Source organism: Phoxinus phoxinus (assembly GCF_949152265.1).
Source record: "Phoxinus phoxinus genome assembly, chromosome: 1".
In the NCBI taxonomy this organism is placed as follows: domain Eukaryota; kingdom Metazoa; phylum Chordata; class Actinopteri; order Cypriniformes; family Leuciscidae; genus Phoxinus; species Phoxinus phoxinus.
This window is the reverse complement of record NC_136876.1, coordinates 14,326,767-14,341,877: the sequence shown is the minus strand read 5'-3', so window position 1 is coordinate 14,341,877 and position 15,111 is coordinate 14,326,767. Positions and strand designations below refer to the sequence as shown.

Below are 15,111 nucleotides of genomic sequence, written 5' to 3'. Positions count from 1 at the left end.
ACAGAGATAAATGTATAATTTAAGGTAACAGATTGTTTTGGCTTTATAGCGGTTCTTGAAATAATATTGTCTGAATAAAAATGACAGATGGTTTTCTTAATGACTATATGCTTTTTGGTTTTGAAATTAAAAATCTTTGGCCATGCATTTGTTTGCATTTTCTTTCTTAGACATGCATGACTCTTTCTCAGGATACACCTGCACAATATGTGCCTCATAATTTCAGCTTTATGTAAATCATGATGTTCCTCTGAGCTCTTTCAGAACTGAAACACACAAACTTAGTCTAAGAAGTCACCAGCTGCACAGATCACAGAGAAATATACTTCATATACACAAAACCACATTGTAATTAACATGATTTTGTGATATCTAATCAATGCTATCACATCCATCACATTTCTTATAGGCTACTCATGCACTATCAAAAATATCTTTCTGTATATAACAATCAGACCAACACATCATAAATCCGACGCATCACGGTAATGAGAAAATGCTATATGAGGGTTAATGATGACAGGTGTCATTTTTATATAAATGAACCATTTAATAAGCAGCGCTTCATCAACATGCACCACACATACAAGTAAAACTCAACCGTTTTCCGTGCCATCAAAGACAGAAGAACTAATCCAGAAACCCACGCTTACATCCATAAGAGATTGAGGGATTTCACTCATCCTACAACAAGTGCATATACAAGATGGTTGGCATTGACACAAGTGTGTAATAAATGTGGCACTGGAGCATGTTTTATTAAAGGAGTCTTATTTCTGCCAGAGGCACTGAAATGTTGGTCCAGAAGATGGCGTCCACACTTCTCTGTGGTTTAAAGTTCATATCAGAGAAAATTACATTTCAAATGAACATATATCAATTTTTTAAATGTTTAAATATATATATAACAACAAACAATGCATGGTATAATAGGCTACTCTGGGTTAGAGAGCAAGTCTAATGACAGTACATGTGACATGCTGTCAATCATCACAGAAAATATTTTTCACAATAGTGTTGGATACCTTGCTTTTTGATTAAAAACCTAGTAGTTTCCCTTTAAATACATAGCTTCACTCCCATATACACTATATGTACAAAAGTATTGGGACACACCTCTTAATTATTTAATTCAATTGTTTCAATCAAAGAGGGGACTCCATATTTTAATGTCTATGTATTTATCATTACAGTCCCTGTTGGTGCAATGGTCGGGTCCATATAGTATACTGTATAAGAGGAACAATGAATTGAAGTTATTATCATTAATGGGAATTATAATAATGATGTGCGCGGATAAATCCATTATTATAAAAACTGTAGAATTCCATAAAAATATAAACTGTCCATTAAGTACTAATTCAGAAGTATGTCAAACTATATTTTTGTCAAGAATGTCAGCCTTGTGTCAGCATGAATTATATTCCGTGATAACTGACAGCAGTCAAATTTGTTGTCGACAGAGCTTAACTTGTTTTTAAACTCAGAACATTTCTTTAAACCTCAGTTATCAACAAGGTTCACGGTAGCACAGCGAGTCTTGTCAGAACAGTTGTGGCACTGCAAAATAACTTTAGTCCATATCCTGCTCTGTTGACAGAAGCCCTATGATATAAATGCACAGAAATGAGGAGCGGTGTCCTTCCTGAGTTTTCAGCAGTATGCTCTGCCCCAATTGTCCAGTATTATGGAGTTGATGCAGGACGGTTCGGTGCCATTCACATACAGAGCGGCGTGTTGGTCTGCTTGCTCTTGTAATGAAGTGATGTACCATAAGTCTTCTGGCGCGTCCAGCTCCAGAATCTGCTTGATGCGCAGTTTCTTCTCAATGGTCCTCCGCTTGAACTTAAACTCAATGATGGTTTTGGTGTAACGGTTTAGTGCCGTGACCGCCGAGCCCATGCAGGTGGCGAACGAGCCCCATGCCAGACTAAGAAAAAGTGGAGAGAAGATCATATTTAATATTCAAATTTTTCATTTTCTTACTGAAAATAAAAGTAAAAAATTACTGACACTCACTGTACTGTATATCGTCACCTTCCTAAAATAATTGCCTAAGTCATTTGAAAATGAAAAGGACTAAAAACCAATTATTTTAGGAAGGTGACGATATGTACTGTAGTTGATGCAAACCAATAAATACAGACAGTAAATATGCAGTCAAACCAAAAATTAATCAGACACCAGATCAAAATCTTTTTTTTTTTTTTTTTTTTTTACTAGTGGGTGACACTATAGGGTTAATTTATGTAAGTGAGGATAGCAAAATAAAGTAAACTGTAACATATACCCCAAAATTCTTAGTGCAGTGGACTACCAGTACAATTTATAAAAATATGGGACCAAAAATGATTCAGACTCTTTGACCTGGTTTTGCTTAAGTGCTTTTTCTTTAATTGCTAATGTGACATTTTTACACCACACCACAGACTGAACAAAATGAAGCATTGAATGGTAATTGGTTGACCTAAATTGGTATTATCAAATTGTGTACTTAAATTTAACAGCTGACATGGGAAAACCCAGACCACTCTCAGTTGTAACTGAGTAAGGGTCTGGCAAAGCTCCATAGACAATTCATTTCCACAGTGGCGTCACCACCGGACGTCGGATAGATCTAAAACCAATCAGAGCGATGAATGACATGACGTATGCAGAGCGACGGAGAAACATCTCGAGACTCTCAGCAATTCTCTGTTTGTGTTGACGAAAATGACCATTTTAAATCGCTTGAAACAGACGCGATAGCTGATTCGAACGAGTGATGTTGTGATGTTCCACGGCGGCATCCATCTCTGTAATGTACAAAATCTGCGTCACCGTCTCTGCTCTGTCGTCATCGTGTAAAACGTTTCTGATTGGTGCCGCGATTTCGACGGATTGGAAATGGGTTTCAATGGGCTCTTTGCCAGACCCACTTGCAGATCAAATCTAAATTTGCCGGAAGTGGTCTGGGTTTTCCCAGGCTAACAGCTGACAGCTATTCAACCGAATTCATTTGTGAGACAGTCTAAGAAAGGATGGGCCAAACCAGTGAAATATAGGCCTATTTGATTACTGAGTTCATGTTCATATAAAATGAATATAAGTTCAAATTTACTTACTGTGTAGAGAACTTATTGTATTTGTGTAGGCTAAAATAATTTTTTTAGAGTCTATAAGATCAACTATCCTGTGCATCTGACTTGAGAATTATATGCTGGCAAATTCATTTGCAAAGTGTCATACATGAGACTCACAGATACGACCAGCTGTAGTCCCATGTCTTAGGTCTCCAGTCTTCTGGACCCAGCTGAACAGCCAGCTGGAAAGCTGTGGTGAACATCATATGTGCAACCATCCCGAAAAGCCCTGGGGCACAGAAAAATGACAGTGCATATGTTGTCATTTTTGGCTTTGTCCACAAGATGTCAGTATGAGTTTCTGTATTATGTCTATTCAAAGAATAAACTATGTCCAGTTGCAGAACCATATACTGTCTTTGTGCAAAACCAACTCACAAAAATAAATAAATAAATTATGCCGGTTTAAATGTGGGAAAGTCACGTGAGAGGAGGCAACGATGATTGGCTATTGCACTGTTCATGCGGGAAAAAATCGCGCCTCTCAATTTTGTGCTCGTTCGTCCACGAATCAGTCGGAAGAAATATGTTACAGTAATGGCAAGACCAAATGAAAAAGTAAGTAAACAACTCACCCACTCAGATATCACCACTTTGACACGTCAAAAACGACCTGTAAGGGCTTTTTGTTTTAGTGAGCAATTCGTTTTGTATGGGCAGCTCATGTCTGTGCCCTGCAGTTTTTACCGAGTCTTGATGACTGATGATCCGAAAATAAGTTAACTATTAAAAAGAACAGGTGAACATCAGGTAACAAATAACGCATCCATTATGGAATAATTATGATGATAATAAGCACTAGCCTATCTTTATACTTCGTTTTAATTAAACATCGATTGCATTGTTACTGTAAAAATACAAAATATAGCCTAATTTTATTGGTTGTTGATTATTGATTTTTTTATATTTGTGAGTAACATTTATTTAACCTTAAAAAAGTGTCAACATTAATCGAATTTACATTTAATTATTATTATAATAATTTTTTTTTAACAGTGAGGACTTTGCCCTGAACACCACGAATCAGTCCTATTGAGATCAATGAGGATTGCTTTCTAAGACCGCGGTTAGTCACATCTGAATTAATGAGTGAGCTGATTAAATTACCGCTCAGCAAAGTTCAATTAAAGTGCCTGCAACATTCATTACACCTGCAGTGATTACAGCGCCTGCACTGTCTGGTCTGAAAATAAGTTAGAAACACTTGATTATTTTTTTTTATTGTGACAGAAATGTTATATTAGGCTATTGATCATGATTTGAAACCAAGTAAACATTAAATGGAACATTTATTTATAACTAAAAAACCCAAATGCGAATATTTCAGAAGCCGACCACACCGCTGCAATGCACATGCATCATATGATGAAGCTGCTATTGTGTTGTTTCAGTGTCGTTTCTTCTAATGGCAGGTGCTGATGTGCATCAAGTGTGTTGGTGAGCAATCCTACAACTAGGATTAGTGAAAAAATAGGGGGAGGGAGGATGGTCTCGGCTGGCCATGTCACATACCAAAACCACTAACCCCCCACGCCAATCCGATTACAGCACAAACCACCAAATCCCCACGCTGTTGGGACAGACCAGAGAGGCAGCTTCCCATCCAAAACAACCTCCCACCACTGCCACAAATACACATTCACTGCAAGACAACTTTTTCTCAATCACAATTTTTTCTTTTTTTCAGTGAAATATTGAAATAATTACTTTTCACCAAAAAAAGCGTGTTATATATTATATATTTTAATATATAAAATATATTAAAACTTTTCAGAGATTATTTATGCTTAAATTAAGATTGTTTTGATTCCTTATATGCAGTTTTTGTTGTTGTTTTGAGCATAAACCTCACCAAATTTTGCTACAACAATGCAAAGCAATATATATATATATATATATGTACATAAACCATATATACACAGCAATACCCCCCCCCCCCCACACACACACACAAAAAAGAGTTAGCATGCAGTGTCGATGTTGGCCATTTGGGGGCGCAATGATATGTTTTCCTTGTAGTTGTAAGAAGTGGAAACCCTGAAGTGCCTTAATTCCTGTCTTTTTCTGCTGTGTAACATAAAAAAATGGCCACACAAATCTTTTTTTTTTTTTTTTTTTTTTTTTTTTTACGTATGCCCAAATTTTTTTTGTCACACACCGCAGGGGAAACAATGAGTAATAATGTAGAATATACACTCTAAAAAATGCTGGGTTATTTCAACCCAATTTTGGGTAAAATATGGACAAACCCAAATGTTGGGTTAAAAATGTAATGTAAAAATTTAACCCAACGGCTCAAATTGGGTTGAAACAACCCAGCATTTTTTAGAGTGTAGACCCAGGGAGGCGCTTTTTTCACTCCTGTGATGAACAGCATTGCTCAGTTGGTCTCTGGGGCATCGCTGACCCATCATTGCTCTCTGTAAAGTGTCGGGAACACGTGAAGCGGTTGGATTTGTGCTGTATAATCTCATCTCTGTTTCACAGCTGGGGATGACTGGCAGGAGTTGAGCTTGAAGGATTTTTTACTTTTCTGGCAAATGAGCATTCAAAAGGGACTAGTGTTCCTCTGTCTGTCTGTGCCAAAAATGTGAAAGCAAGAAAGAAAAGTCTGTTAAAATAGGGCCCCGATGTACTGTGTTAATACTTTTCTATGTTGATTTTTCACAGACGTTTCTCGTATTTTGAATCATGCATCGCCTTGTGCTGTGTTTTAGGTCATAGGAGATATCCATAAACATAATGGAGAATCTTTGCAGAAAATTTCAACTGCTTTTTCCGTTTTTCTACAGATTTTCTTTCTTACAGTGCATGTAAAATAGATCAAACCTTTAAGATTTGAATATTCTATAATAATAGGGGTGTAACGGTATGTGTATTCGTACCGGACCGTTTCGGTACAGCACTTTCGGTACGGTGCACATGTGTACCGAATGCAATCATTCACGTAAATTAGGCTAGTTTTGTGTGCGGAACATACGTCAATTCCGAGTTTCCACACGAACATATTAAGTGTCGGAAGTCTCCGCGTTGCACTGATTAAATCTGATTAATCGTTTTTGTGATTCAAATACATGTAAAATAGTACCATTACATCTGTCTTCCTGTGTGCGGAAATTTGTTTATGTTGCTGTGACAACGAAACACATGCACACGCGCCTGTGTTAAGAGAGCTTGTAGCTCCGTGCGCGCTGATGTACTCATCTGTGGACATTTCCGAATGCCTTTCTGTTAAAAGCGGGCTTTCCACACAAACAAACGTATGTGTCATTAGTATGAGAAAAAAAATAGGATTTTAACTCGGGTCGGGCTCGGACATAAATATCGCATAAATAAAGATCACCACATACACGGCACGCTCATGGCCAATATTGGTTTGAGAGTATTTTATTTAGTGGAGAACTTTGCAGCAGTATTTTATTTCTTATTCTTTTTTTATTTTATATATTTTCTATTTATTAGCCTATATTTTATTAAAAAAAGTGTGTTTAAAAAAGTGTAAACAAATTGTTAAAAAAAAGTTTATAGTAAACAACCAGCAGTTTAATGTTTTGCATTTCTTTCCCTTACTGTACCGAAAATGAACCGAACCGTAACTTTAAAACCAAGGTATGTACCGAACCGTGATTTTTGCGTACCGTTAAACCCCTATATAATAATAATGATAATAATAATAATTGGATGAATATTTAAATCTGTTGCATTTCATAGGTGGTTTAAGACTGGATTTAGATTTTTTTAAATGTACTGTAATGGAATACAAATATTTTTTATGTTTTAAAAGCTATTACAATTATAAAAATCTGACGGTTTTGGTGAGTTTATAATGTAATAAATTTCTCATAACGTAAATATTGTTATTGCATTATGAGCTAAAGATTTTATTTGTGCTCACACCCAAATTGCGGCACATAAAGGCGCCTTTTAGTACTAAATTTAGTTATTTTTGGCTGCTTATTGCGTTTAAACAGTCAAATACACAAAAAGTAATGACAAAATGCCGGTCTTGGCGAGTATTCACGTAAACACAGTCAGTTATGTTTTAACTGAACGTAAACAGTTGAGAAAGAAAATGCAGGTGTAACAGTATAATGTATCCATTTGCCAGGCCTTAAAGTGACAGCAGCCTAATATACCTGCTACCAAATTATGAGATAACATTAAAAATATCTATATGGCAGTTATTCCTCATGGTATCAATGTCAAAATTGTGGCCAGTGAAAACGCTGAGTCGCTAGTAACTTTGGGAAACCACTAGCCCCAGTCACATGGCAAGCTCTGATTGTGACACTACGATGTCCTATCCATGAAAATATTAACATTACCGCCAACATTTACAGACCGGTGCTTATTCAGTATTCAGCAATTTGGCTAATTCTGATGCACAACAGTGTGAACTACATCAGTAAACAGACCAAATCTTAACAGAGGTCATTTATGAAAGTTTTAAAGGTACTGTGGTAAAAACAGTCACTTCGGGTGAATGTCAGTCAGCGCGAGTACCAACATCATCAAGCATGTCCCTCTTCAGTTTCTCATTCATGCATGTTTCTTTATCACTCTTACGTGTATATAACTGCAAGTAGTACTGTGCTACGTGGATATATTTACATACAGAGAAATAAACGATATAGTAAAATCTCGAATGATAGACGTTATACCGTGGTCACAATTAGGGGTGTAACGATACCTTCATTTCACGATTCGATATATATCACGATACTGAACTCACGATACGATATTATTGCGATACTCCCAAGACATATGATAAAAGGTTAACAAAAAATGTACTGTTGATTAAAATGCTAACTTTGATATTACATTGTGGGTTTAAATGAACAGGTTTGGACTTGGTGCTGTAATTCAAAGACAATGGTGACACCAGAATAAAAATATTCATGATTCTGAAGCTGACCATTGCATTATTATACATTATAATCAACATTATATAGTAGTTTAATGTAGTACTGACACTAAAACTCTGAAAACATGATTTTTTTCTTGTACAGTAATTTCTATTTTGGGTGAACTATCCACGATACATATTGTCACTATCCACGATACGTATTGTTGCATTTTTGTATTGCGATATATTGTGGCACGATATATTGTTACACCCCTAGTCACAATATACTGTACTGTCATACCAGCCCTATAGCAGATATTTGAAACTAACAGTTGGCTATCTTAAACTAAATGCAATTAACTATTTATAAAAAAAGATAAGCACTTAAATATGTACTGCCCCAACTGTTCTTAAGTGTTTTATTTATTTTTACCTGAGAGAGCGGTGCACAGAGCTGCAAAGGCATTGAGCTTGAGTCTGTTCATCATGTTAAAGCATGGACACATCTCTATGACCATCATAGCTCCACCGGTGAACAGCAGACCAATGTACAGACACTCAGCCACAATACACAGCCAGAGCACTTCTGAGAAAGAGAGAGAGAGAGAGAGAGAGAGAGAGAGAGAGAGAGAGAGAGAGAGAGAGAGAGAGAGAGAGAGAGAGAGAGAGAGGATAAGAATGGGAATATCTCTTTATGTATCATCTGTGACATTGTTGTCCTTTTGCTTTTACATTAGTATTCACATTTATACATTATTCCATACATCATTGGCATACATTAAGAACATACTCCTATTACTATTGTAGACTTTTTTATTTTATTTTTTATATAATTCCAATAAAAAAAGTTGTGCTTTGTTTCATTTTTATGAAAAAGGGATTAATGACTTTAAAATGTAGCTATTTCCATCTCAGGTGACCACCACAAAGTTGTTTGTGTTTTTGATCACCATTACTTGTGGTTTTTGGTCCACTCCAAAATTTTTTTTTTTTGGTTTATCTGTGTTACACAGATAAACTGATACACCCTTAGGCCACTTTATTCTCAGTTACTGAACACTGTAACTCATTCCAAGTCATCTTTGACCTCTCACGAGCATCAAAGCGTACATGCACACTTGTACATATTGTTAGCACAAGAAAAATCTAATGACCTTGTCTAGGGAAGTGTTTGGGTGGTTTTACTGTGTGAATGTAATGAACTACTAGATATAAGGGAATTTGTTTTAGGTAATTTGTGTTTATTGTTCATATAAATAACATGTAACACTTGTTACTTACCCACCTCTTTCATGATCAGGTGCAATCTCTAAAAAGCTCCTACAGGTAAATCCTATAAAGAGACAATTCTGGTAAACATTGGCTTCTGGCTCCAAATGTGCATCAAACAAATGTATCCACATTCTTTTTGAGAATTCTTTTTGAGGAACAAGTTTTACAGAATTTATTATAGGTTACATGTTATAAATAATAAATGCTATTGTTCATTGTTAATTCATGCTTGTTTGTTATTCGTAAATACTGTTCCTTTTCATTTGGCGACAGTGGCTCAGTGGTTCATGTAGATTGTCTACAAACCGGAAGGTTGGTGGTTCAATCCCCGGTTCCACCTGACCAAGTGTCGAGGTGTCCTTGAGCAAGACACCTAACCCCAGCTGCTCCCGACGAGCTGGATCGCCTTGCATGGCTGACACCGCCGTCGGTGTATGAATGAGTGAGTGAATGGGTGAATGTGAGGCAATATTGTAAAGCGCTTTGGTGGCCATTGGGTCTGTGAAAGCTCTATATAAATGCAGTCCATTTACCATTACCATTTTACCATAGGTTCACTTGATGATAGTTTGAAGCCTGTTTAAAAACAGCATGGGAGTGTGTGATTGATTTGTTGCTTTGTGCTACTAAACATTCGGTTTGTATGATTGGCTGCTCGTGACTGATACTGCTTGTCAGCTCTGCTGTGTGGCATTACAGATGAGAGCAGTTCGATAGCAGTCATGTAAGTTTTAAAGATGGCTCACTCACAAGACTACTATATTGTGGTTAGGCGATGCGGTCCTCCCCACTCCCAGAAACTGACCTAGTCCAAAGGCACACCAACACCCACGTAGGTGCATTAAACTAAGGTCGGCAATCAAGTTAAACCAATTTTATACTGTTAATTTCTCATGTAGTGGTTGGAGACGCTTCAGGCTCTCTTACTACGACACCTTTTTATGTGACCATGTCGCCTATGGTTAGCTCCATCACAGCCTGCGTCTTTGACGAAAGCAGATCGTGTGATGCCCCGTACGACAATGTACTCCTGTTTTCTCCATGCTACAAGACTTTTGGAGTTCAAGCTTTGCAGAAAGACGCCTCTCTCCCTATCTAGCAAGGTAGAGACTTTTGCCAAATGGGATGGTTCTTTGAACCATTAAACTGGGGTACATCATCCAATTTCATCTTGGTCCGCTTTTTTCAATGGACTGCTCCCTATAGCTGGTTGGGAGGCTCTCATTTTGGGGCAGGAAGTTCTTCCCCTTTGGAGAGAGGAGCCGTAGAAGAAGTGTCTCCTCCTCAAAGGGAGTCTGGTTTTTACAGTCGATACTGGGCCAGATTTACTAACAGCTTGCTCCAGCACAGTAGTTAAAAAAACTACTGTCAGGATTTACTAAAGACACGCAGTGAAAAAGGTGTGGACAGGGTTATTTTTGCGGCTGACTCTTATTGCATATGCAGTTGTAGGAGTTTCCCTTTCGTACGCAAAATGTTTGGGAGGAGAGTATTTAAATGAATCAAGCAAGGTGATTTACTAAGGTTTGCGCAAGTCAGTTTACTAGTATTTGCTCCATTATTTAACGCCCCCGGAAAAGCATGTCTTAAACCAAAGGCTAATTTGCGCTGCTCCTGGTAGATTGTGTTGGTTGGTCGTTATGAAAATTATTCGGCTTTAATTTGCGTGTCTTCCATATATCACACGCAGAACTTTCCACTCCCATCTGCAATTTTTTTGAATTGTGCTTTCTCTCTAATTTGCCATTTTTCGTAAATCTGGCCCACTTTCTGGTGTTGAAAAAGTATAAGGGAGTCTACACCCATCTTAAATTTGCATTGATGGAACTACGCTCTTCAGAATTGCAGTTTCATGATTCTGATGCTGAAGCATGGTGAAAATTCAGGAGGGAGGCGGGGTTGATAGATCTGAAGAAGGTTTGCTTCCTTATTCAGATCGTTCAGAGACACAGGACGTTTCTCAGGTTTCCTTTTTGGGGAAAAGCTTATGTGCTTCCTTTCAGCCTAACCTTCGCACCTCGCACAATTATAAAGTTCATGAATGTTGCTCTGGCTCCAATGTGGTCTACTAAAGCCTCCTAACTACAAAGTCTGAAAGGGTTGAGCACCACTCCTGGCACATAACGCAGCATCAAGTAAACCTATCGGAAGGAACATCTCGGTTCACTGAACAGAGAACAAGATGCATAGCTTGTCATGCTACTTCTTTATTGCTTTCTTTCTTCATTCACTTCATTAGTAAAGACCCCAAGACCTCAGATTGTTGTGTCAGATAAGAGAGACATCAGAAATGTGCAGTGTTGGGGGGCCTCCAGGACCAGGGTTGGGAAACAGTTCTTTAATTTATACTTAGAAATGGTGGTATTAGTATGTGTAGAATTCAACATAACCCAGGAATAATAACAGTCCTGTAAAAGCATTATTCATTGTTTTTTCATGCTAGAAATAACCCTTGTTGTGATGGGTTACCTATACATTTACATAAACCAAGATAAATTAACATTGTAAAGGGGTGTTATTCATTGTTACTTCACGTTAACTATTGCATTAACACATGTTAAAAATGTAAGCTATGATTTTAAGAGATCTTAGAGCTTTTTCACTGTTGGTTCATGTTGGCTAGTGCATTAACTTAAGTTAACATTTATGCTATTATTCTTATGAAATGCTTAGTATATCCACAATTTAACATTAACAAAGATTAATGCTGTATGCAGATTTTGATCATTGCTAATTTGAACTAATGTTAACAAATACACCCTTTATTGTAAAGCGTTACATCCATTTCTCCATGGTCCAGAGTCGGCTCTGGAGAATGAACTTCTGCACTGCACTTTAAATGAAAACACCAGTGGTTTTTGTAGGCAGTCCAACCATGAGACAGAGACAGTAATGCTGTCTTACCTTGTAAGTCCATGGTTTGTTCGCAGGAGAACCAGATGCCTGCGTGGAACTTCCTCATGAGGAACTTCTCCTCTCCGGTCTCATAGATGTACTGCACCAGCCGCGTGTCGTTGATGTCGGAGCTGTTAAAGCGGATGCAGTACGTCTGCTTGACTTTCACCGGCCCCATGCAGAAAGGCTTGACCACCTTTCTGGTCCCCTCACACCAGTAGCTGGTGGTGACGGCGGAGATCGCCATGGCCAACGCCACGTAGTTGAGCGTGAGAGCTAGAGATGCTCTCTGAGCACGCTGTATACCCATAGTGCTCCAGGAGGCACAAGGAGATGAGTAATCCTGGCTTCGAGGTCCTTGCTTCAGACATTCAAACTTTTGTTTTGCAGATGCTTGCTAATGCGTCCCATCTGTGCCTTCTTCTCCTTGATAGACCAACTGGACGGATGCAGAGCTTTCACAAACGACAGCTGCTCTACTTCATGTCTAGCTCTAATGCTATCAGTCTCTTATGTTTCGCTCTAACTTACCCACGCCCCCCCTGCCCACCCCACCCCACCCCACCCACGGTTCCCTCCCCCCCATCCATTTAACTGTTATCATTTCAAAGGGCAAATTGCATGAAACCTTGGTTTTGTTCTTCCATCTAAACCCGTAGCTTATTTTTGTGAGCATAGCAATAAAACAGATTATCAATCAGATTATTCTTCAATCTGATGCAGGGCTATCTGCCAAATCTCAGTAGGAACTTCCTCCATTTTCAAGATTGCCTCAGTGAACATGTCAATGAAGTGCAACTGTTTGTTCAACAATGGTTTACAGTAAAGAAGATAAAGATAAATCTGTAACATCTTTGATGATTCGAAGAAGCTCTTACATCTGTTTGCACATGCAAAAATTCTTGACACACACACACACACACACACACACACACACACACACACACACACACACACACACACACACACACACAACACACACACACACACACACACACACACACACACACACACACACACACACACACACTCACACACTCACACACAGCAAATCCTGTCTGATTTGACAGCTGGATGATTAATGTGGGATATTTCATACAAATGTAGGCAAATGGCTATGGGAAATATGTTTAAGGGCTGACAGATGTCAGCACAAGCAGACACTGGACTAAGCCCACAAGGGCTTATGCTGTAAATTATTATTTAACATTTATTATTCAGGAATTCACAAATTATCTTTGAGAGAATAGAGGGGTTTTTTTGCAGTTAAAGTTTTTGCGATATTTAGAAAAATGTCCACACTGTTCTTAAAAAAAAAAAACGTACACAATGTAAGCGAACAGTTTCTAGGAGGTGTCAAACTACAAAAACGACAAAAAGCACCATGAAAGTACCACAAAACGTAGTCTATTTCACTATGCACTAGAATTTGGAAGTCATATGATAGAAACGGAGGTATTGTGTTTACGCAAGTCATATGGGTTTTGCATGACATGAGTTTTTTTTTTTTAAGTGAACTCTGTAAGGCATATAATATCACAAGGGTATTATAATACAGTAGGTTATAATAATTGTCCATGTGATTTTTTTCCCCAAAGTCATTTCATGAACGGGTGAAAAGAGATTTACAAGGATGGATCCTAGTAGAGGATAAAGGAGGGAAATATAGGGAAAAGGAGGAAATTACTTTTTTCCCCCATGTTTTTCCGAGGTGCTGTTGAACCTGAAATACCAAGACTGGATTAAGGCTCATGATATCAAAGAACAGTGGAGGATGTTTATGTAATATGGAATCCTGAGGTTTATCTGTTTCCGGATATTTCATGCTGTCACAGAGATATTCATTTTACAGAATGCAACATTTTATTGCTTGTACCTACTTTTGTTAAGGCAAATTTTGAATTATTTTTTTTATTAGTCCACCTAGAACAAAATGTTTCTGTTCATCCCAATGAACATTCTGTCACTGGTTACATTTGGAACAAAAAAAATAAGATTTTTGAAGAATACTGGTAACCAATCAAGTCACCGTTTGGTCCACTGACATCCAAAAACAAACTAACTGACAAAAAAATGTTTTTTTTTGTTATTAATAATAATAATAATAATAATAAATTAAATATAGCGCTTTTCTCTGCACTCAAAGCGCTTTACATGGAAGGGGGAATCTCCTCAACCACCACCAATGTGCAGCATCCACCTGGATGTTGGGTGTAATATCCATTTAAACTTACCAAATCAGGTTGCTGGACATGATACATAGCCTCTAATCCTTGAAAACCATAAACAAAACTATACAAAAAGTATGTCTTAAATACGGGTTAGGTTGCAGCAAGGCTTGTAGTGACCAGAGTGCATTTTGTGAGGTGATTTATTGACCTTCAAGAATGTGAATCCATCAAAAACAGAGAATGATCCCATTACAGTAAAAATATATTTAGAAACCAAACCTCTACACGATCATATTCAGCATATGGCCATATTAATATTATGCATATTAGTATAAATCAATGCTGATTAAATGTTGTTTTTGTTTTTGTTTTGTTTTTTAAGAAATTGTTCAGGCCTATGAAAAATATGATTCACTGAAATTAAGTATTTAAAAAAAGCTAGCTTTGAACGCTAGTATCTGATAATGACCGGCGATGAAATATGGCAGAAGTATTCAGTATTTTCTGTAGGGGGTGAAATTATGTAACAAATAATCCATATGATTACCATTAGATTTCTGATGCTCAACATAATAAACACAGATTACAATAATATTCAACCTATAGTGCATTCATATTTGTCTTTGGAAAAAGGAGTTTCAGATGCTTTGAGGATTATCTGCGCTGATATTTGATGAGGACCATGACTTTATAGGACATACATGTCCTACATATACAAACTACATCCAAATATGCCCTATATAATAGCGATTGCTCAAACATTTATCTCTCCTTGTTAGACACAGTACGTATTGAGTTGCATTTT

General features: G+C 37.5%; 1 protein-coding gene across 1 annotated transcript; it reads right to left on the bottom strand.

The window, feature by feature from the left end:
- Positions 1–534: 534 nt before the first annotated feature.
- On the bottom strand, positions 535–12,636 carry gsg1l2a (gsg1-like 2a). Its single transcript, XM_079624659.1, has 5 exons — positions 12,145–12,636; positions 9,254–9,301; positions 8,402–8,554; positions 3,240–3,351; positions 535–1,930 (listed from the first exon to the last, which is right to left on the bottom strand). Exons 1-5 carry the CDS (start codon positions 12,443–12,445, stop codon positions 1,654–1,656), a joined length of 891 nt encoding a protein of 296 aa, XP_079480785.1. The 5' UTR covers positions 12,446–12,636; the 3' UTR covers positions 535–1,653.
- Between the last annotated feature and the right edge of the window lie 2,475 nt (positions 12,637–15,111).

Excerpts from the sequence above, each read along its gene's own strand:
- gsg1l2a (XM_079624659.1), bottom strand. The coding sequence starts at position 12,445 with ATGGGTATACAGCGTGCTCAGAGAGCATCTCTAGCTCTCACGCTCAAC. Across the intron at positions 9,302-12,144 it reads ACAAACCATGGACTTACAAG|GATTTACCTGTAGGAGCTTT; the intron begins GTAAGACAGCAT and ends GTCTCTTTATAG. Across the intron at positions 8,555-9,253 it reads TGCACCTGATCATGAAAGAG|AAGTGCTCTGGCTGTGTATT; the intron begins GTGGGTAAGTAA and ends TCTCTTTCTCAG.